At 34.8% G+C, this 25,675-nt stretch overlaps 1 protein-coding gene across 1 annotated transcript; it reads left to right on the top strand.

Moving 5' to 3' along the window:
* Positions 1–214: 214 nt before the first annotated feature.
* On the top strand, positions 215–24,251 carry LOC106617160 (galactose mutarotase). The gene is made up of 7 exons (XM_014234178.3): positions 215–483; positions 5,637–5,730; positions 10,566–10,936; positions 11,524–11,771; positions 12,220–12,322; positions 22,581–22,670; positions 23,446–24,251. Exons 1-7 carry the CDS (start codon positions 370–372, stop codon positions 24,076–24,078), a joined length of 1,653 nt encoding a protein of 550 aa, XP_014089653.3. The 5' UTR covers positions 215–369; the 3' UTR covers positions 24,079–24,251.
* The last annotated feature ends 1,424 nt before the right edge of the window (positions 24,252–25,675 follow it).

Genomic DNA, 25,675 nt, shown 5'->3' with positions numbered 1-25,675 from the left:
GAGAAGAAAACTAAAAAAATTTCACATGCTAGTTGCTTTGCAAGTGCTAAACAATATAAACATCTAGCGGCTCTCACTCAATATACTCACTGATGCACTCAAGTATCCACATGCTGACATATCTATGTAGACACTTTTGGCCTCTCTCGCTGACATTATTGACACCTCAAACAAATAACAGATTCGCTTGGTTCGCTATTTGTTGTGTGCATGCATTCGCGTCGCTGTGTTTTCGGCTTGGGTACTGTTAGCCGGCAAAATTTATAATTTTATTTAATTATACTTTTCAAGTGTTCACCGCTGCGGTTAATTATAATAGTCGAATAAAACAAAAACTTATAAATAAGAAAATTCCCACTATCTACGAAAATGATTCACGTATCACAGGATATGATTAGCAGTGTGACAGATCCAATTACGGGGGAGCTAGCTCATATACACCGTTTCACTTTGGTGAACGATGCCACGAATATGTATGTGCAGGTGAGTGCTTATTGACACATTTCTGAAGTGTTACGTTTAGGTAGCTTGCTCTTAAGTATAAATGTATGTATGTTTCGTACACATGAGCGCACTCGTGCCACTTGTTGATTTGCGACTTTGCGACTTAGCGACTTTGCTTGGAAAATTACTTTGGCGAAATGATAAGCGATCAAGTGCTGCAACATACTGTTGTCTTGCTGATTGATTTCATGTTTGACCTTGACATTGTCGACTCTGTGAATTCGGGTTAAAGACTTCCAGCTTGTATTTGTTAGAATATTTGATCACAGATAACTTTAAATATCTAAAACCAATGTTCTAGTGTATACTCGTTGTTGGTACACTGGACCTTTAGAAACTCATATTTCGATGAAGATTGTCCTCATAAAGCATACCTAACATATTGTGACAACCTAAGAAAGGTGATTTTTGGTGATAAAAAGAAATTCCGTATCAATTGTTTTAAAACTGTAAAAATAGATGTGTACATAGTTTAAGAATATACAGTAAAATTTTTTATGAATATAATTAAATATTTTTCGAGTGACATGAGATCTCCGCCAACCCTAATTAAAGGTCCACCACAGCTGCAGTTCGGATATTGTCCGTACAGTGATCTTCCGTGCAAAAAAGTTAAAAATTGTAAAAATAGTCATCAAATTGTAATGATGACTCTACAATTGCCAAAAACTATTTTCTATACTCTTCTAAAATGTTTACTACTTTTTTGTTGAATTTGGACGCCTTGAACGTGGCTAACCAGTGTATTGGACTGTCACTACTTTAAGTGGCTTAGATAATTTTAGTTATTTTTTTTGGAATTTTTAATTCATAATTTTTTTGATATAATTCGTTGGACCTGAGTTCGATCTCATCAAATGTTTTTGTTTTTTATTCTAATACAAAAAGGTCTCAGCATGCAACGTTAAAATGTTTATGGAAATTCATAAGCCTTAAAGAAGGCTCACTCAAAAATTGTAAACCAACGGATACCCTAAAAAAAGAAAATCTAGAAAATGTGTAACCTATACAAATCAAAAAAAAACGTAGGTAAGATACAGTCTCCCTACATCTTAATATCTAGTTTTTGTACGATCTCTAATGAATTGCTTGCATAACATCATTCGGCCAATATACATAGCGTCGTAGAGAAAAGTCTAGCGCTTTCAAATCTTAATATTGCATTGAACAGTTTGCATTGCTAAAACATAATGTCGATTGTCTTATGAGAATGTCTCGACATTTTTCTGAAGTAAATTTAATATCTGGTATAATAAAACTACTTCCACAAAACATCTATTTTTCTTGTTCAACCTTGAGCGAATTGGGATGAAATTTCTTTAAATTCGAAACCTAGATCGTTCCACTCAAGTTTACCGACCTCCAATAGGCCATTTTGTTAACTAACTTATCCGAGCTATAGTTGTCCGATATCGCCGGTTTCACCAAATAAGCAGTTTTTAGGGAGAAAAAGATGTGGTCAAAGTTTAGGATCCACATCTTAAAAACTGATGGAATAATTCACAAATATGTATACAGATAGACAGACAGACGGACATGATTAAATCGGCTCGGGTCGTCACGCTGATCATTTATATATGGTATATATTATATATTGTAAGATATCTGATGTTTCCTTCTGGATGTTAGAAACATATTGGCAAACCTTACCCTGTTAGCAGTATAAGCGTACAAGTATATATATATTTATACATATAATATATATCCCAAGTTCCTACAATGTCATAAAACCCTTAACCGTTGGTACATAGCTCATAATTCTCGTCCTAATTTTAGTGATTAAATGAGTCAAGTTGCCTTATAGAATTATAGAATCACTAAAAATGTGATCGAAGGCATGAGCTCTGCGAGAGAATTTGAATCCGTGAGGTCTCTATAACGCAAATACCATCATGAAGTAGAAATACCAGTATATTTTTCAACCATATTTTTCAATTTAAATCAAAAACTATCTCTTACCATAATTCTGAAAATTTACGGTGGTGATACCGTCAACAATGCTTTTTCATATTTATAAATTCGAACCCAAAATGTATATATTTGCCAACCAGCTTGCTTATCCATTAAATTTTTATTCATATCAACAGTTGGTATGCCTCAATCCATCAAAATTATTCACTTTTTCATATATTAGAAACTGTCATTCGCAGCTTGTATTGTGAGCTCTTGGCAGAAATCCCAAAATATCCATAACCTCAAATATTAACTATGAATATACATAGATGTACATATATATATTGTCTTCGCAATAATACGACGAATATTAACATGTTGGTGCATAAGCATTTATTAGACAATTGTGTATTAGAAGCATGTAAGCAAAAGTGGACCAAGCGGTGGGTTTATGAGTCGATTGACCGACCGACCAACTGACTCTAACGTTTATCGTGATAGTTAAAAGAGACATAACCCAAAATGCCATTTCCGTATCACGAATTGACTATTATCACAATTCCCACCCATACCCTTACAACCTCTTCCAAGCGACAGCGCAACAAATACCAGCTATCAGTGGCAACAAACGAACCGAAGATAGGCATAAGACATCAAGCAACCCTTTTTCCTAAACCTAACGTTCACATGTGCCCCCATCCACGACATCGCAACACTCTATAATTTTGTCATGCCATAAAACGACAAGGCAACCATTTAAGCCACATGGCCAAGACCATGGCTGGTACATAGGTACATACATACATGGCTGCAATAACATTAATATATCAGGGTCCAATGAACTCTTAATAGCAACAGCGACAATTGGGGCGTGTTAAGGGAGATGTTAAAACGGTTTTCGAAGAAGTGACAACGGTATAGGCAATTGTGAATTGACCGTTTTCGGTTGTGAATGGCGAAAGTGTGCGCTGTGGGATGAATTGAGAACCCAAAAAATTCTATTGACATTATTAATAGGGTTAATCGGCTAAAGTAACCCCAAAAACGCTTAAAGTTTGCTAGCAAAGCACAGCAAACAAAGAAATAAAAATTCAAGAAAAGGAAATATGTTTAAAGTCAAAAGGAGTGCAGTGAAATCAATACTTATTAAAAATATGAAATTGGTGAAAGCAGAGGAAGAAAATCCATTACTGGGAAGAGTTGCACAATTATCGAATTCAGCATTTTATATACCATTCAATTGATGGTGATAATGATTCTGAGGACAGCATTGAATTAACGAGTTGAAGTCGTATAATACTGAAAAGGGCACAAATGGGTGCGACGATGAATTATTTGTAAGTCTCGTATATATACAAAATAAAAATTAAAGCGCAAACACTGGAAATAAAAGAAAGTATCGAAAAAAAAATATAAATAAGTTTTTTATTTATGTTTAGAAGAGATAATTTTCATAGTAAGAATATTTTGGTTGAGCTTTTAAGGGTAAAAACGGTTTATTTGAGGCATAAAAATATAAAATAGCTATATATTGATTAAAATGACATTAAAATAAAAAGAATATTTTATTTTTCAACTTATTTTGACTTAATCTCGGGAAAGTACCCTAATTGTCAATCGAAAAATCCTTTAATTAAAATATCTGTTTTATTTTAGTCATTGGGTTTTTTGTTCATTGAAAAATTTTTGATAAGATTTCATCTTACTGTTATTTCGTAGGAGCAACTATAAAAACCGTTAGTCAGTATTTTAATTTTCACTTTTGTTATATGTTCTTTCTTTTTCAATGAGTTTTATCCTTCTAATATTTTTTCACTTTTTACCATTGTGTTACCTGACTAAGCTTTCAAGGCTGGTCAAGGTATCACAGCAAAATCAAAACTATGATCTTTGCCGTTCTAATGCGATAAGTGCTGATGAATTCGCAGTTTTAACCTACTTATAAGAGTCATACCGAACCAAACATCCATGAGGTGAGGCTAAAATTTTTGTGAGGCGGAAAATGTCGAATTTTCTGTAAGAATGTGAGCTAGAGTAACCAAAGCACTTTCTTCTGGACTGTCAATAACTGTAGACCAAGATAGAAAGTATGGGTCTCATATCAATAATCCAATCGAATTACATTTAAGTGAAATATACTCAATCAGATCAATTTCGACTAAAATATCTGGATTTGGCTTTATAACACAATATATTATATTAAAAACTTCTTTCTGACTCATATTTCTACCTTTTTTTAACTGATCAAAAATATAACTTGTATACTCTCAATTTTACGGTGTAAAATAGCAAAATCCATGTTAAACATATTCTTCGAAATTCTCAGATTCAACAAAACGTAATGAATGTGAAAAATTTTCTTTATCCCACCATGCGAAACCTTATTTTTACACCACCAAATTTATGAGTGTCAGTTGATGCTACCTCTCACGACCACTACGAGAAACCATGCAGCACGTGCAACACTGAGCCTTCGACCGCCAGACAAGGGTATTAAGTTGGTACACATTCGATATGGCTCTTTTCCGCTGCCATGCTATAATATCTGAACGTTTTCATTAAGTCTTTTCAAGGTTTACGCAACATTTATCCGTAATGTGTCCTCTGATTGTATGCGCCAGGTGTATGTATGTATGCAGCAGAGGATCATTTATGAAGCAAGAAAGTCGAAAGCGGTCAAATAAACGAATATTGCGAATCTGCGGAAGCTTTCGGAAGTGTTAATGTGGCATGTGTGTGAGCAAAATATGACACAACAATTAACATAGTGCTCATAAAAATAAGTAATAATATATACTGATACATATACAGCAGAGAATATGGGTTATTAAATAATCGTTTCGTCATGAAGTTACCAAATTTCTTTGGTCGTTGCAAATTGTTTCTTGGCTATGATTTCTTTCGTGAGGTTATTTTTTTTGCATTTTAAATTTCCATTTAGCATAGTATCAACACAAATAATCAGTTATATAATTATTCTTTATTCTACGTTATATATTTTTTATTTATTGAACTTTTTGTTTTTACATGTTGCCTCTTGACCACTTTGTGGCTCTGGGAATTACACATGGAAATGTAAACTGTTTTGCCCATCACACTTATATCAAATATAAATCACACAAAATGCTTTCAAAATAATTAAATATAATTAACTTGCGGTGAAATTCGCGGTAATCTTTTGTGCAATCCAATTGCCAATTAAACAAATCTAAACTTGTATTAAATTTGTAAATATGAAGGTCATATCTTATGGTGCCGCCATCTACTCTCTCCGAATTCCAGATGAATCCGGCAAATTGCAAGACGTTGTTCTGGGCTTCGATTTAATAGAAGGTAAGTGTTTAAGTACATATATTTTAGTGCAGGTTCGTTAGCTACATAAAAATAATTTCATAATCATCAGTTAGTTTTACATAAAACACAAGCTAACTGCAATAATCACTTTTTCCTGGGTATCATGAGTATAGGAAAAATTGTTAGCTTCGGTTGCAAATAAGCTATAATATTCATCAGAAATAAAATATATTCCATACAAGAACTTAATTTTTATCGGCCAGTTAAACAATTTCTTGGGAGATTGTAGCGTTGACTTGGATAATAATCCATGACAAATTTAAGTCAAAAATATAGTCGGCCAACATCGGCGGTTTTGACAAATGAGCAGCTTCTTGAAGAGAAAGGAACGTGTTCAAAATTTCAGATCCATATCTCTGAAACTAATGATATTTCAAAACTACTGGCCTGACTTTGAAACCTTTTAGAAAACTATAATTAATAATGAGTTTTTCAATAAGCTCACTTTCGAAATTCAAAATTTCAATTTTGGGGGTTAACTTCGAAAAACAGAGAAATTGCTTTTTTACTTATTACTCAAACTCTAGGTATGTAGGAAGATGAAGTGGATGTCTTGCACCTAGGCATTCAGGAGTCTAATTGTAAAACTACTGAGACTAAAACCCCTTCACGCTATTATGTCTTCTCTCAACCACCCTATTCAATCAATCATCATCAGTTCATCAATATAAAAAGTGTTTTCTGTGCAACCACCGTCACGAGACTCTCCACCGATAGTTGCGATTCTTTTTCTATACATACTATTTTCTATACATTCTCATAGAAGCTGTTCTATAGTCTCTTCTTCTGACTCTACTGAGACTCTGCTATATTTATAACATGTTTGTCGATTAAATATCTACAATAGTACAGAGGCATATAAATTCTCTTGTTTTTCGGAGTCAACTTGTAGATGGTGGTGCCCGCTCTGGCTAGTTCATTTGCTTCACAGTTGCCAGAAATATCACTATGTCCTGGAATCCATTGCAGATTTATCGTGAAGTAAGATGTGAGATTCATTAAAGGATGAAAGCATTTTTTCACTATCCCTTATGAAATCCTTTTACTTTAGTGCGACAAAGCCGCTTGGCTATCTATACCTATATATATCTTGTTGTAAGCACACTCTTTGTCAGAACAAGAAGGCTTTTTTGTACTTGCTGTGATCTCTATTCTGATTTTGCTGAAAAGACACCACCTCCCTCTCATTGGATTCTAGTATGAACTTATCCGTATGGATGATTATTCCTGTATCCCTGTCGACCTCACCCCTTTCCCACTCTTCTCTGGAAGTGAAGCCAATATTGGTGACCGAATTTAATTAATTCTATAGGATCTCGAAAATCCATTGTAGAAACTGAAACTTACTAAGTTTCTTAGAATTCTCCTTATTACAGATAACTAATACGGAGGATTCCCCTAGTCTAAGTACCATCATAATCGGCGTTATAACTGCTGTGTTTTACAGGTGTAAAGTGCTGTAGCTGCCTTCTTTACCTTAGCGCCTAAGTAGTAAAACTCGTTTTATTAGATCTATTAGTCTAGTAAGAAAATTATATTTTTTAGTTTTAGACCTCTCCAAGACCAAATTAACTTTTGCGATTAATGAATCATAAGATAATGAAATGTCAGAGAGCTTTCGATAACCCAAAGGGGTTTAATCGGTCATACTTTTATACATAAGTAACTTTTCAAATAACCCAATAAAAAGTCCGAACAGCCAAATCTAGGATATGTTTGACATGAGGAATCCCATACATTTTTGTAATATGCATGAACTGAGTTTTTTGATTCACAAAATCTGAACAAAGCACGATATTTTTTTACATATTTGGTATCTGGATGTGGTTACTGTTTTTGTAGCTGGACACACTCTAAAAATTAAACAAAATGCTTTAAAACAAAAAGAGCCTGTAAGAGAAGGATCTCCGACGAGCTAAGACGAGCCGGCAGTTCAACAATTACACTTTCCTTTTCTTCAAAAACAAAAAGTCCAGTTTTTGTAAATACGGGTCAAGCAGATATCGCAACCATAATCCGTACAATCCGCAATATTCTAAACTGAAAGGTACAGAAACTACACATGCCTTCCTTTAGGTCATAAAAGAACTTGGCTTAAACAAGTGTTCCACTTTCAAGCGCGCCCAGGAGAAATCTGCTGAAAAAACCTATAAAACTTAAAATGCCACAATTTCGGAAACTATTAAATGATTTTAAGCCAACAAGCAAAAATCGCACAAGAGGAAGGAATAAAGAAGAAGTGTCAGTATTAGTTACTGTCAAGCATGCATGCACACACACGCACACATGTGTACACACATATTCATATGTCGGTATAAGTGTCACAAACATGCTTTGCAACGCACGTGACGTGAACACATTTCCCTTTAACAGCGTGGCAAATATTATACTGACACTGATGGCAAGCAAACAATGACACAAACAGCTTAAACAATGGCTGTGTTAAACTAGCAATGTTTCAAATGTTCGAACAGGAGGAGAAGGTAGCTGCAAAAGGGGAAACCGGAAAAAATAGAATGTAGAGTGTACAAAAACAGCCGGAAGTACCGGATGCACACAAACACTTTGCCATCTGGAGTGGTCAGCTAAAGCCACGTACGTCCGTCCGTGCGTCCGGCGGTACGTTCACATACGAATGCAGCTGTCTGTCTGTCTCTCTGTCTGTCTATCTTCCTAAGCATGTATGTACTTTGCACCAACTGAATTTTTACCATCTGAGCCAACGTAGTCAGGCAATATTTTGTGTTTTTTTGTTTTTTCCCGGCTTACTCACACTCACTGTTGAGGGCCAATTTGGTGTTACCACTTGTAACGCTTCGAGGGTAACAAATTTCCCACTTAAGCGGAACTGACGCGTTGCAGCGGCGAAACGGAAGACAAAAGCAAAAATCGCAATTCACACCCGGGGAAAATGCAAAGAGCAAAGCAAACAATGGCAACAGAAACTGTGGCCATAAAACAAAAACACTAACAATAGCACCAACAGGCAGGCCGTAGTGGCTCACAACTCGACTGACCTCAGCAAAAATGCGACCCGTCTACGACCATAACAGAGATGGGGTCATGTGCCGGATATGATATGTGTGTACTGGTCATCGCACTAAGCCACCGAATACTGCATTTTTGGTCACTTCATGTGCTTCGTGCGGCGCTAATACGGCGCTCGCAGCAATGAAGACAACCGACCACCAATGATGGTGGCACAACTTACACGACATATGTATATGCACGCATATGTTCTAGGTAAAAAAAAAAACACTTGACCTCAAACGTTTGTCTAGCGTATGGGGTAAAAAAACGCCCACTCGGTTGTCACTAATGCCAACTTTAAGTGGCCCGTCGCGACTATATGTGGTATCCGAGGTAACGGCAGATGTCGGATGGTGGATGATTGTAGTGGTACTTGGTATGCAATGACCACTTCCGGTAAGTCTGTTGCATGCCACAAAAACAGCGCCAACAACAAACTCACTCTCGCATGCAGACACACTTCAGCAGCTTTACTAGCTGCCAAACCAAAGTGAGAGCTTATGAGAGCATCGGACGTCAACCCTGCAATGCTAAGCGAATCAAGCGCATTCTTTCCTATGTAATTTTTTTCGCGGTCGCACACTTATATATTATTTTCGTCTCACAGCTTATGTTGTTGGTAATTTAGATATCATGGGTCTAGGGGGTAATGTTCAAGGGTTTTATAATAATTTTAAACGACTAGTTATTCTAAAGAAATTTGCCTCCATATCCGCTTTCAAAAAACAAAAAAAAATTCCAAAACGATTCACTCGCAATCAACACACTAGTAGAGAACCCTTTGGCGGACGTTTATAGCTTACTTTGACTGGGTCTATTATCAAGCTCAGAGAAGATTTGCCAATTAGGAATTAGTGTTACTTATCCTCAAACGAAGAGGCAAAAAATTAAGATTACAGGAACTGTTGAAGTTGACGATCATTACTGAAAACAGAACTTCTTAAAAGATTGCGCTCTTTCCCCGATCACCAGCAGTTTAAGATGGTACAGTTCTTCATCTTAAAGAAAACATGATTTTTTAAAGGAATAAATCCAATATTTATTCTCGAAATTGCTATCGAAACTTCTTCAGAATAAAATCACGGAGCTTGGGGAAATAACTTTACAGTTTATATTAAGTTTGATCCTAAGAAACTATTGCAAACCCTATAAAATGATCAGCGTAACGAGCAGAGTCGATTTTTCCATGTCCGTAAGTGCGTCCGTCTTAATAAAAGTATATGCGAACTAGTCTCTTAGTTTTTGAGATGATGATCTGTTGTCTTTTTCTTTCCAAGAAGCTGCTAATTTGGCAGAACACTATAGCATATAGTTGTCATACAAATTGATTGATCAAACCCAGATCCTTGTATGGAAAATTTTTTTTATTTTACAGGATATCTTCACGAAATCGGGCATAGAACATAGCTCAAGGCAAAGCTAAAATCACCGAAGCAAGTGTTCAGATCAGATCACTTTAGCCAATAACTGCCATTCAAATCGACCAATCGAAATCAATATAAATAATTTTCTATGCCCTTTTATACTATAAGAAATGCACATCTTAAGATCTATATAGCGTCTGTACCGAAACTATAATTTTTCTGGTTTTGTATTTTGTTAGTATTTTCGAAAATTTTTGCTGTCCGCTACTATTTCCTGTTTACGAACTTTATGTATTCCCATAGAGAAACTTCATTAAGAATCATATCATATTATTATTGTACTTATTTCCACTTATTATCTAATATACATTTCTCGCAAATATTTTAATTAACATATTCTCCTCTCTTCTCTCCATTCAGAATATGAAGACCCGAATAATCCGTACTTTGGTGCCACCATTGGGCGTGTTTGTAATCGCATTGCCAATGGTAACTTCAAGATTTACGAAAAAGAAGTTCAAGTTAGGCAAAATCATGGTGAACATCACTTGCATGGTGGCTATATTGGTTTCGATAAAGTACCATGGAATCTGAAAGAAATTCATGAAAATGGTGTCACTTTTAGTCATCGTTCACCAGACGGTCATGAGGGTTATCCCGGTGAACTTTTCGCCACTGTCCGTTATACACTGCATGAAGATAATACTTTGCGTATTTTTATGACTGCAAAAACAACAATGACAACCGTGGTCAATATGACAAATCATTCGTACTTCAATTTGGCTGGACATGTGAGTAATTAAAGTATATATGTGTAGGTATTATTTCATTTGTAATATTAAATGTAATGTGTGGTGATGCCAAAAATACATCTTTGGAATCGAAATTAGAAGCATCGCTCGCCTGGTTAGCGCTTTGGTCGGGCAAAAATGCCTGCTTCGGGCACGATATCCGGGAGAGAACAGATTCTTAGAAGCGAAAATATTAGTCAACTGCAAGATACATATATATAAGGACTTGTAAAAAGTAATCAATAATTCTTTCAAAATAAAGCTTTAGTAATCCGTAAGCCGAAAGATATTATAAGTGTGGCGGGGTTACGATATATGTGACTTTAAACAAGTAAGAGGTCGTACTAAAAAAACTTTTCAAGCAGTTCTGTGATTGCTTGACGCAGTATTATCTTCAAAACGACAACAAGTTATCGCACAAATTGGTGCACATTTGATCTAATAAATTAAGCGGATGTTAGGAATTCGTAAATCGAGTTTATATCTATTTTCTTCTTTATTAATTTTATCTGGATGAATTCCGAAAATAATATTGATTAAGAGTTTAACGGTAATCACTTATAAATTATGCTTTATTAAATTTTCAGGATGCCGGCAGGGAGGCACTTTATCAACACACTGTGTCGATATATGGGCGTGATATAACTCAAACGGATAACTTTTGTATTCCAACAGGCATATATCTGCCGGTCGTCTACACTGCCTATGACTTTCGATGTGGCGAAAATCTGGGTCGACGTATACGACAAATTGAGGATAGAAAATTGGGTTTCGATGACAATTTTTGTGTAACACGGGAGGGAGTGAGTGAGAATGCGATCTCCAGAGTGGCAAAGTAAGTTGCAAGACAATTAGTGTAAATTGTACCGTTTTGTTAATGTGTCTGTAAAATATTTACAAATGACACTATTGCCCCAATTTAAAGGAAAAGTTTGCGACTGATATGCTAAGAGGGCTGTGGAGGTATTTGAGGTTCAAAACTCAGCTATTTTTTTTAAATTTGGTAAATGGTGGTGGTTTGACCCCTACACCCCTCGGGTGCAACACCAAAAATTCTACGTGTTGGCAAATTTTTACTACAATTTTCGGTTTTAGCAACCCAAAATTAGCTAGATACATCCTCTAATATCCCAATCCCAAAATGACTGTAAATTAGTGTTATTATCACTAAATATGGCAGACATATATACAATAATTACTGGTAATAATATAATTATCAGCATTACAATCTCTCTCGCTTCAATAAATACTCTTCATTACATTTCTTTTTTTCGTCTTTACAGAGTTGTTCACCAGCCGACTGGTCGTTGGATGGAGGTCTATAGCAATCAACCAGGTGTGCAATTCTACACCGGTAACTTTCTGCCAGATGAGCGAAAGGGCGAGGTAAGTCAATGTTTCTTTAATAGCAAAATAAAAATATTTTCGATTATTGAAGTGCAAGATTAACACGTAGAAATGCCGCAAATGAGGGATTAAATGTATTTAAGGGATTACAGCTGCATTTATTATTCTTTCCACACTCCCTCCACATTACTGCCGTAATATTTTGCACTCAACCAGGCAAATGCGCCAATCAAGCGCAGTGAGCAATTAGCCGATTCCCCTTTATGAAAGTAGAAAAGTTTAAGTCGGTTCAAAAAAAAAAGTAATAACAAATATCATAATGCTCAAAATACCGTTGCATTTTTACTGCAAAGTTACTGGGCGGAAAAAGGCTATGCTTGAGCTGAAAGCAATGCAGTGAACTGTGTTGAATTCCTCGTGGAAGTGTAGGCAAGAGTGAAGTGTTGTGTTTGAATGCAGAGAAACATGAGTGCATTAATTTAATTGAAAGGTATAACAAAAAGAAAAATAACTAATCGATTAGCTGATGTGTTAAGAAACAAATAAGGAAACGCTAAGTTCGGGTGTAACCGAACATTTTCTTACTCTTACAACTTACCAAGCTCAATGGTGTGCAAATATTTCCAATTGTTGACAAAACTTTAGGTTAAGTCAATTAGAATAATAGATAGGATTATAAAACCGAACCATGGGTGAACCATTTTCAGCACCAAACAATTGTATATCTATGCAAATAGTTGACTTAGTTCGGTTAAGATGTTTAACATTTAGGTCGAAATTTTATAATATAGTATAAAGTCAACCAGTTAGTTCCAAAATCATGATATCAAGTTCAGGAGGCCTAGAAGAAATACTAAACATGTTTTAGAAATTTTTAGCAACAGACCGCTTTAATATGATAAATGCTCACTTAATTTCAAAAAATATAATAAGATAAGATATCTCACAGAATGGGCAATATTATCGATGTAACATCAGGTTTAAGTACTAAAGCTCTCATGTTCAGTATATGAGAGCTGAAAGGGCTATAGTCCGATTTCGAACATTTTTAGGCGAGCGATATTATAAAAGACTAGTATATTTTGCACAAAATATTTTTCCGATATCTCATTTTGTACTTAGTTTGTATATTCTAAAGTCAAAGTATTATATATAGTAATAAAGGAATATGGAATTTAAAATTGTGTTATATTCAATTCAATTTCGACTATTTGGTGGAAACTGGTCAAGGCAACTGGCAACCAGCCTTACTATACTCTATTTCACTTAACGGTATTTTTTGGACGTAGAAATGGTCTGTTTTGGCTCATCTACAATACCAATCTCCTCAGAGAGCCAAAGAATATTTGTACTGAATTTTATATAAATGGATGGACATTTTGATATGTGTAACTCTATATCTATCTCGATTAGTAGATGTGTTATTATACTTTGTACATCATTTAACGAGAGTATAAAAATGGTAACCAATAGCAATACCCAGGTGTTTACAAAGAAAAATTTCAATTTTTTGTTGCGTTTGCGTTTGCAATTAAAATGAGCTAACTGTAAAGCATATTTTTGTATTAAATGAAGTAAAACATCATTTGAGACTAATAAAGATGGCAGTTAAGTTGATAAATCTTTTAAATGTAATTCTAAAGTGGTATTCAAGCAATGTGTAAGAAAAATCACTGGAATAAATAACAAATTTCCTATAGAATATGAAAATATTCATCTTTTGCAAAGTTAGTAATTGAACTCTACTATTGAACTCTAGTAGATCATTTGGTATACGCTTAAAAGCAATTTTTGTCTGGCGACTTTGCCAATAGAATAGATCGTTTCCTCAGTTCTTATGATCGGGTTCACCTAACCAGAATGGACTCAAATAATTTGGGGAATATTTTGAGTTAGTACAATAACAACAAAAATAATAGGGATTTTTTTTATGTGAATAGGTGAGCTTCTGAAAAAAATCATCAATTTGTTAAATTCACTCTCTTTATAAAAAGAAATCTGTAATCGATCCACTTTTTTAAAGCAACTATAGAAAATCGTTTGTGTTTCATTAACTTTTACTTATGAAGTATTTTAAAATTTTATTGTATCATAAAAAAATATAGTGTACATCTTAATCAGTATCGTGAAAGTGCTCCAAAAATGAAATCAATCTGAACTGCAGCAAAGTAGACGCATAAGTCGTCGGTACAATAGGTAGAAATTTTCTATGACGTGCGATAAGCCGTAAATAAGATAAAGTTAGATATCTGGAAAGAGGAAAGAAGCATTTTAATAAATATTACCAACCGTCACCAACTATAACCAAAAGGCTATTTTTGATACACTCTTCTAATGTGAACAGTATTCCAGCAAATGGTAGTCATAAGAGCAAGGTTTGGGCTATACTTGTAAGATGGGTGAGACAAAAATACCCAGCCGCTGATTTCCAAATAATTTACCTTTTTTAATATATGAAGTCGAACGTTGTCATTATGGAAAATTATTACCTCGTATCTAGTCGCGAATTCCGCGCATTTTTCGGCAATCATTCGCTTTAATTTGACAAATTGCTGTTTTTTCTTATAATACAGCATGCGCTTCTGATCCCACCAAATACAGAGCAATTCCTCCTTTGATTTGGCTAGTTGGCCAGCTTTCACATCCAATCCACATTTCAATTTTTCATCACCAATCACAATAGGAATTTGAGAAGCAACTCTGTGTTTAGAACGGCCTTCCCTTATTTATTTGTATTTATTTACTTAGTTCGATTCACATTAGGAAAATCAGAGTGAAATTTGAAGAATTTAGTATTGCAATTCTCTATTTCAAAAATTTGACTTTGCGAATGCGAAAAGCTTCCAGAAAGGTAATTAAACTTACTTCATTATTAAAACGTATAAAACATTCGTAGGAGGCAAAGAAAAGTGGAAATCCACAAACCATTACAACAATAAGCGATAAGCCTCAAAATTCGAAAAAAAGAAATCCAGCAACAACTATTTAAGTACAGTTTACAGAATACGCCGGTTTGTTGTTTGAAATTTCTATGCATTGTTGTTTGCCTGTTTACTTTGTGTTGTTCTGCCAATTTACGCATACATACATACATACATTAAAGCAAATACATACATATATGTATACATACACACGTATGAGCATCACACGCTTTAATGGCGCACTCAATTAGCCAACGATGTGGCAGCAACCGCAATTGAGCAACTTTCAAAGCGCAAATTTTTAAATGAGTTGGAGGCAAGCACAACTTTATTGAATCTATGCAAGTGTGTGTGGATGCTTACATATGTATGTATGCGCATGTAAATGAGAATAAATGCACATAAGCATTTCATGAGTTTATAAACAAAATGTGTACAAGCTAATAACTGTGTTTATGTGTATATGTGTGTGTGTGCCCATAGTGTTGCTTGCTTGTTTGCCGCTGACCACTTCGTTGGCAGAATGAGTGCTGCCAGAAAGTTGAAAACTTTCACAAAGTGTTGTTTGATTTGCGCATTGAGGAACGCACAACAAAAATAATAATAATAATTCACGCTAGTGTTGGCAAATAAAAATGTAAACAATAAGCTTTGCGTTGGGGAAAAGCTGTAACAACAACAACAATATACAACAATGCATAACCAAAGTGGGGGAGAAATATAACTCACAGAAAAATAAAGCACTTTTGAGGAATTGCTTGCGTTTATATAAACCGAAGCCGCAGTGTTGCTGGTACAGTTATTACAAAAGAAAATTAAAAATAATAGAGCAAAAGTAAGTAAAGTACAAACTTCGTTAACAATAATAAAGCAACTAAAAAAATTACAGAAAAACAGCCAAATAAATCGCAATCAATATATAATGTAACTTAGATTGCACCGCAGCTATAATACCTTTAAAAAATCCAAAAAATTCCTTTCAAGCACTTGATTTTAATCGGTGAGTTTGTATGGCAGCTATATGCTATAGTAGTTCGATATCGGCGATTCCGACAATGAGAAAAAGAGAGTGCAAAGTTTCAGAACAATATCTCAAAAACTTATAGACTAGCTCACGTATATACAGATAGACAAACAGACCGACGGATATGGCTAAATCGGCTCTGCTGGTCATGCTAATCATTTATGTGTATATTTTATACGATTTCAGAGATTTACTTTTGGGTGTTACAAACATTATGTCATACTTAATATACCCTGTATGTATATAGTATGAATTTCAAGTAAATATACTTTAAGCCCAAAAAAAATATGTCGAAACTCCTAAACTTATCTAACTTCCTAGGTAAAGTTAAAATATCGATCCTGTTACAAAAGCACAAAAAATGGACAATGAATGTTAAAACGCCTAGAAATTTGAACCTCATCTTCCCCATACAACTTCGACAACTTGTATCCCATAAGATTTTTAGCCTAACCGCAATAATACCTTCTAGACAATGCCCAGTGAGAACTTCTATGATTGGAGCAAAATGAACCTTGTTAAAAGCAAGTAGTTCAGTGGATCTCCTGCGATCTGCTCGTGGCCAGAAGGTTATTGCAGTCACACTAGAGTTGGTCGCTTACTACCGCTTTCTAAGCTCACGCGAGGTCCTTAGGTTCAGCATTGGAGTTCCAATCCGATATAATTGAGACAAGGGTGCCTTCTTGCGAGCTCATCGGCTATGAGTCTAATAATGAAGTCGTTTTTTGTTATTCATAGTGAGAACGAACACTCCTTGACTATCTTAATATTACCACTCTGCTACGGTAATGCTCATCTGAAAGAGGCTGCACTTCGGAACAGTACGTCTACCACTGCCTTAGTAACAGCCATTTCTGCTGGAAAAACACTACAGCGATCCAGTATTCTGAAACAATGCTTGACGGAGAGTTGCCTCTCCAATCTTTTATATGAGCTTTGACCCAATGGTGAAAAAGCTCACAATGCCTCCTCTCAGCGACATCGCACCGCCCACATATCCCCCCTCGGCTTGGAACAAGAAAAAAAGTTCTAGGAGTAGCCTTTGGGTCGCAGTAGTCTAAGTTGAGCAGAGTTGTAGTCTAAGAAAGAAAGAATTTTGGAAAGTTCGTGTTTAAACTCATATATCCAGTTTCCTTGAGTCTTACAGTGGTATTCGCAGTAATGCACCTGCCGTTATAACCAAGGGTACTAAGTGAAAAATCGCTTTTAGTACCAATTTTGGTGTAGTCGCCTGTGCACTATAGACGCCAATGAGAGCCACTCTTTGGACACGCTCAAGCTTTTTAATGAGCGCAGCTTTTTCGAGCCCAATCCACCAGTCTTAACTCTTTAAATGGGTTGAAAAATTTTCTAACTCAATTTTTATTATATAGCAAATATTCTTCGACCTCAACCTTTCCTGAATACCTCTTGTTTGGTGTCCTTGATCTTGACCTTATATCCCTTCTTTAATAAGATGGCGAATTTAAAATATTTATCAAAAAACTACCATTTGATATAATTCCTTTAAAAATATATTATATAATATATTAAAGTAAATTTTATATAGGTGGCAACCTGAACTTTTCCGAATTCGATAAAGATATCATATAATCTAATTCAGAATTTGAAGTGCATGAGGACCATAGGAAAATAAATAAAACACACTGCCAATTTACAGCAAATAAAATTATGTCTGAATACAATTGGGAAGATTTCCTAAGGAACGACAACATATGTCTTAAGGTTGCAAATTTTAACTTTAAAAGTTGTTTGCAGCCTAAGTGACTGCTTCATAACTTTCCAAGTGTGATCCTGGTTGCAGGAATCAGTTTTAGTACTTAAAAAAACCTAATCAAACCTAACCTCACTCGATGTATTCTAATAAATCCTTCTTAAACTGCTGTGCAGTCATATTTATTTTCCTTAAGTATCAACTGCTGCTTATATGCAACAGATTTATGTACGCCAGCTTGCATTCTTAAACGCACACATGTTTACACCGCTAATTTAGCTTAAAATTCAATTAAAACGTGTTTTGAAACTAATTCAATTGAGTGACTGCAAAAGTGAATTTCATAGCGTAGAGTAATTGAAATTACATTTAGTGCAATATTTATTGTTGTTTTTGCAGCCCAAAAGTACACACAGCATTTAGTACGCGCTCACTTCTTGATGGCCAACAGCGTATGTTATGATTGTAATCGTACAATTTCCGTTTCCGCTGCACTTTATTTCACATTTGTCGCTCGTACATGTGGCTACTTGCCTTTATGAATATACTTGTTTATATATAGAAATATATATATATGTAGATATGTGTATGTGTGTGCGTGCACTCAGGCGTGCGTGCAACAGGATGCCTTTATGCGGTCGAGCAGCAAAACAGTTTTGTTAGCTGAAAAGTGGACATTATTATGACTGGCACGTGCTTATGCTGCAGCGCCGAACTCTCCGCTCAACCATTCATTTTCTTGCCTTCGCTCGTACACAAGCACGCAGTATTGTCGAAAAACTAGCCAAATACAATAAAATGCGAAGAAAATTAGAACAATACCGTTACCGAGCAGCACACTTCCAATTGCAGTTGGCCTCTACTGCAGCTGCAGAAAGAAAAACGCTTGCACGCAAGTCAAGTGTTTGCATCTGCTATGTCTTTATGCTTGCTTTTATTTTTGATTATTTATTACTTTTTTATACCCTGTACATAGCATGTCCTGACTCGGTTGTGTTACGAAGTTTGTAACACCCAAACGGAATCGTCAGCGAACCTACGAAGTTTATACATTAATGATATAAAGCTTGACGAGCTGAGTCAATTCAGACATATCCCGTCTATCCTGTCTGCCCGTCTGTATATACGCGTAGTAGTCTCTCAGTTTTTGAGATATCGATATGCAATTTTTTACACCTCCTTTTCTCCTTAAGAAACTGTTTATTTGTCGGAAGCATTGCTATTGAACCACTATGGGATAGAGTTGCCATACGGTCAAAATTAAACCCCTTGTATGGTTAACTTTTTTATTTGTCAAGATATCTTCATGAAATTCGGCACATTTATTTGCCTAAACAATGCTGTAATATTCTAATATATTGTTCTGATTGGATCGTAATAGCATATAGCTGTTATACAAACTGGTCAGTCAAAATTAAGCTCTTGTAAGAAAAATTTTTTTTTTTGGCAAGATATATTTAAAAATTTTGGCGCCGATTATCATCCAAGGCATTACTATAATCACCAAAGAAATTGTTCAAAATGTACCACCATAGCATACAACTGCCATACAAACAGATAGAGCAAAATCAAGATAAAAATCTCTATGTACACTTGATTGCTATAATAAATGGACATGTTAAGGGTATTACACTTCGGAGCAGCCGAAGTTAACGTTTTTTCTTGTTGTGTTTTTTTTTTGTTTCAAGCTAACGGTTTTCTATTTTCTGCCTGGAAGCATTATTTTCCGCTAGCTCATTGTTTTTGTACACGCATGCGTGTTTGCTCAGCTGCAGGGTTATTCATTAGGAAAACATGTGTCTTGCGTAAACACGAAAACTAACAGACACACACACATACAAATTTAAGCACACACATACACACGCTTGCGAGTCCAAGCGTTACACATATCATACGAAAACAGACAGTTACCGCTTTACGCATACATACATACCCATATAGATTACATATTACAACCATATTCATACAAAAACATATAGTAGCCGCATATGTGACTCGTAAAATGGAATATATGTGCATTTGTTACAGTGCTTTACCGCCTGTGGCATGCTGACTAGCCGTACGTGTCGTAAGCGTTTCACTAGCGTGCATTTTATACACACACACACACACATACATGCCAACCTACATTTACCTAGAATTGTAGTGTTCCAATCTGTTTTTAGTTTTTGGCCACAGTTTTATTTCTCTGTCTAGCAGCACTCTAACATTCAATACAATGAAAATGCATTAGCAGTGCATATTTGTATTGCTGGTACGCCCGGTCATATGAGCATTACTCTCGCACACTCAAGCAAACGAGGGATGTGTGAGTGGTGAGTGTTAAAAAAGAGATACATATCCCAAAGGCGATCTCGTTTTAAATAACTGTGTGAAGTGTAGTTCTTTTTTTGTCCTTGTCCACAAATATTGCACATGAGCCATGGACCCTATCTATACCAGGTACTGACCCCTGCAGTATAATAAGCGAGTTGAGGAGAGAGATTTCTTCGAATAATATTTCTGTTTGTACGCCATATACTCCTCAAATCGTTTTTCGTACTAAATTTCTCGCTATATTATATCGAGAAGTTTCTTCAATATAATAATATAATATTTAATATATATATGAATTATATTTTATTAATACACAACGTGTTAGAAATCCATTGGAATCATCATCACAGCCGATTAATTTCTAGTCTTCAGACATATAATATATATAATTTAATTTCTAGTCTTCACAACAAAATTTTCAACAAAAAAAATTAATAAATACAAAATTTAGAATATTTGTTGAAGTAGAGTGGATAAAAGGGCGAGTGTATCTTTTCACGATTTCCACTATTAAAGTCATCTGAAAATAAAAACGATCGACTCTCAACCAAAAGAAAAGAAAGAAATTTAAATTTTTTTAAATAGTAAATTAATTTTGTGTTTTTTTCTCGCCTTAAAATTTATATATAAATATCAGTTGTGTCAACTGAAGTAAAACGATTGATTACGTTTCGTAAAAATGCGTTTAAAGAATAAAAAAATTTAAAGTAACTGAGCTGCTATAACTTTGAAAATCGAATGCATTTCGATTAATTCTTTTGAGAATATTTTAAGTATCTAATAATAAAAAAACTCGATTTCAGCTAGACTAGGATACCCCTTAATATGCATGGGGTAGTGATTGCTTACTATTTGTAAGATTCCAGTGATAGTTAAATGAGAGTAACGTTCAGTATGTCAGATTAGGGTCGAAAAAACCGATGTATCTAATTTTAATTCTAAAATGTTACTCGCCTTATTTTTTAACTATCAAGCATTAGAATCATCAGGATTGTTTCCTTTGCCAAGATCTTAACTGCTACTTAAATAAACTAGCACAGTTACAGTCTATTTCACAATGGGCCTCCTAAACGCTTAGGTGCGCCGTCAGAAATCCACCTTACCTACTTACCTATAGACTGCATTTAAAATCGCTGCTTGGAATTTGAAAAACACCACACACTTCTCAAACTGCCCTCGTATGATTTAAGAGTATGTATGTGCGTAATATTTTATTTTAGATGTATTAAAAATCGATTGGTTCGTAGAGCCTGTGTTTCTAATTTTTAGCTATGTCTTTTGTTTATATTTATATAAATTCGCTCGTATATAACTAGATTGAAATTATTTTCATATTAAACCACGTGACCGATGCATTTCTATGTGGAAGCTGTTATTAATTGTCAATTAAAAATAAGTCAAAACATGTTATATGAATACGGCTTTTCTGTAGCCAAAACTGTTGGTTTCAAACACAACAACCACGCATATGTTTTAAAGAGCTTTTTGGGAGGCTTCTGAATAAAAAGATCTATATAATATTTATAAATGACAGTTTAAGTAATTATCACTATTTTTGAACCAAATTATTTTTTTCTGTCATTATTTAATATTTTCAAATTATTTTCGAAAATGTATGTATGTATATAGTCCAAGTACTCAGAAGCGTATGTTAAGTATACCTTACTACAGGAGATTTCTACAGGAGATTACTTCTGTGAACGTTAAAATGAAAATGAAAATCTAGATTACGGCTATTAAGGCCCAGAGGTAATAACGTGTTAGTATTACACCCGCAACCTGCGTGAAAATTCTGCTGAAAGCAAAATTCTTAGATACAGTAGCGAATCCATAAATTCTTTTCTAGGGGGAATGGCGGGATTTCCTTCCAACATATTGTAAATATTAATGTAACTTCGTAAATTTTTCTGAATTCGAATTAAAATCTCCGAATTGACAGCGGGGAGACAGTTGACACCGAAAACCTCTCGTGGATCTGTCACTGTTTAGATATATGATAAATGTACTGCATTTTTCGAATAGCTGTTTTCATTTCTGCCAATGTCTTTCCTCTGTATATTATTTTCATTACTGCTAATATACAATATGACTTTTAGTTATATTCTTTTATATATGTTATTTGCATCTTCCATTGATGCATGACAAGTTCAGACTGATTAATAAATAAAACTTTTCTAATCTAGCAATTCATCTAATATATTAACATGGTAATTAATAATACATTATATACAATACATACATAAATACACACAATCAAATTCTAGAATAATATTGCTATATTTCTGCTGTTATTTTATCATACCGCGAACTTTCTTTTCACAGAAACTGCTTAAGGGCAGGGATAGATCAACTTACCACAAACATGGCGCGTTCTGTCTCGAGACGCAAAAGTACCCCGACGCACCCAATCACGTGAGTTCAATAGTGGTTATAATTACGCGCACGCAAAGTGTTGCACATACACATATACATATACATACATACAATATTCCTTAGATATATTATATATATTTCTCTACCATATATACTCGTACATGCAGCGTAGCATCAGCATTTCGCCATGTCAAAGTATTGAACAGTGACTGACACTGACAATGGCAAAGAAAGCGCTTGTAAAAAGCGACTGGACGCAGGAAGAACAGTAAGGATGTACATAAGTGAGAGAAAATTAAAAGAAATATGTACACAGATGCTACAGAAACAGCTGACAAGAGCACACAACAATGACAAAAGCAAAAGAAACATTAACGGAAAGTAAAAGGAAAGGATAATACGCTCAAGACAGACAGGATATTAAAGGCTATTCAGCAGACCATTGTAGTGCAGCTAGACAAGGCGACTGTAAAAGAGAATCGCAGCTAAAGTTTAACAAAAGCGGATTACAAAAGAAAAGAGCCAAGCTGAAATGGCATACATGAAAAGGCTTAAATAAAATTGACAAGCACCAAGACAAAATATAAACAATCACAATTTACCGTTACAAGTGTATAACGATAAGCTTTAAGCTGGTAAAATGGCGACGATTTCAATTTTTATTTTGCTTTATATTTTCGCTATTTTTTATTATGCGAAAAATTGAGTGACTGTTTCAATAAGTGTCTCAGCTTTCAAGAAATTGTTTCATAAACTTTAAATATTTCATTTGCAAATCATTAATTACAAATCCAATTTTCTTATATTTTTACAGCCACACTTCCCAACGATTATATTACGACCCGGCGAGTTGTATGAACATATGGTGCACTATAAATTCGGCACGCTCAGAAGTAAGGCACCATTAACTAGGCTTAGCGAATTGGATGATATTGAATATATTGATACGAGTGTTACCGAGAATATAGAGGATGATGTTTATGAAGATATGTCTGCAGATGTCACAAGCGCATCTAAATCCGATATTCCTGAAGAAGGGAGCAAAGCAGAAACTTCTCTGGAAGGGAGTAAAACAAATATTCGCGAAGAAGGGAAACCGCAAAGTGCTGGCGCCATAAAGAAGCAAGAAAAGAAAGAGACAAGTGAGGTCAATGAAGAGGCTGCAGCATTAGCAAAGGTAGACGAAAAAGCAGCAGAGAAACTAGCGGAAAAAGCACAAGAAGCGGTGGAAGTTCAAGTACCTGTTGAGGAAGAAGTTAAAGAGGAGCTTAAAAAGGAAACTAAAAAGTATAAAATAGACGCTGAGTGCCAGACTGGAGCAGCAGCAACACTTGCTAAGGTTGTAAAAGAGAAGAAGGAAGCGGAAGCTCAGACGAAACCAGATGAAGAAGATGAGGAACTACAGGGTGCTTGCGGTGGTGCACCCAAGGGAATTGCAAAAAAATGAAGTACCTATCATATAAGTGCTTAATTTACAAAAATAATAAGTAATCCAAAATAACGCAAAATTTTCCGAAATATTATAGTATACCAATATTCACAAAACTTAGAATTGTTTAAATGATAATTAGTGCGCGATTAAATAAATTAGAGCTTCAAGTCTATTAAAAAAATAATAATTTTCATATATTCATGTACTGCATATAAAAAAAGAACATACTTAAATCATCATAAACTCTTTACCAGCCACTGCATTTGTGAGGGAAAACCTTTTAAGGTTTTAGTGTTCAAAAAAAATTTAATGAACTTATACATTTACAAATTTTAAATCAAAAATTGGCGATTTATGCACAAATGGAGGTTCCTGTATTTTTTTTAACACCTTAACACAAATGATGGGTTTAATAAGCGGTTGCTTCACCGCAGAAATATAATATATAACATTGGCTGAAATGAAGATAAGGATCCTCAAAATTTTTCTGCTTCGGCCTAAAGGTAAGTATCAAGTCAAAGACCCATAGTTAACACCGTATACTGAGGCACTTTCAGGGCTTTTAACTTAGATTTAAACAGAATGTTTTTACTACATTTCTTCTACAACAAAATACAAAATTCAAAAATAAATTTCTGCTACTGCTTTCCCTTAAAATACGAGATAAGTACTAGGGAATTGAAAGTTGTATTTTTTAGGCATATAATTTCAAGAAGAAATAAAATGGATATAATTTTATGTTATGTTCAAGAATTTGGCTTTATTATAAAGATAAAGGTTTGCCATTATACTTTAAAAATTATTTCATTTAAGTGACCGCCTTATCTAGCTAGAGTAAATTCTCGTTCAAGGCCTTGAACAAAATGATTGTTTCATCATGATCGTCCACATCAAGGTCCTCCAATTCAGGCACGAAACAGTCATTTATCATGACTCTATAGCATACCGCATCGACTGTAACATTTTGACCACTGCCCATGGACCAGCTTATCATCACTTCAAATGCGACAATTTTGTTTATTAATGTACCCATTTAACCAAAGGGAGTTTCATCGCTGAATAAAATTATCTTGTTAAAATCAGGATCTTTGGACAACTCGAATTTGTAAGCCCACAAAGCAAGATCTTTTCGCAAAACCTGTCATGCACCACATCAGAAAAAGCGTATATATTGCATTTGATCTACAATGAAAAAATTATAAGGAGCAATTAAAACTATTGACGACTAAAGATTCCCAAAGTATTTTTTTTTTATAATTTAGAACAGTGAGCATGAGCAGGAAATTGCCACTGTTCATGGTGTAACTTTTGCATTCGAAAAACCGCCAACTTCGAGATAATTTTTAAATAACAAGATATCAATAAGAGCTTTTTGCAAAGTTTAGAGATGAAGACTAAGATAGGTTCTTATTATGTTGATTTCTTTCACCGTACAAAACCGCACACCGACAAAACAGCGATATGCGACTTGAAACTATTGATTACGCCAGAAAAGGGAAAATTATTGCACATAAAACAATGACGATGGTGACGATCTGCTATGAAGTCATTTTTGTTAAACGTGAGAGAAAACAACTAACGACAAAAAGCTGGCGTAATCGCTAATTCTTGT

This window comes from Bactrocera oleae, chromosome 5 (genome assembly GCF_042242935.1).
Source record: "Bactrocera oleae isolate idBacOlea1 chromosome 5, idBacOlea1, whole genome shotgun sequence".
NCBI lineage: Eukaryota > Metazoa > Arthropoda > Insecta > Diptera > Tephritidae > Bactrocera > Bactrocera oleae.
This window is presented reverse-complemented; position numbering and strand designations above follow the sequence as displayed.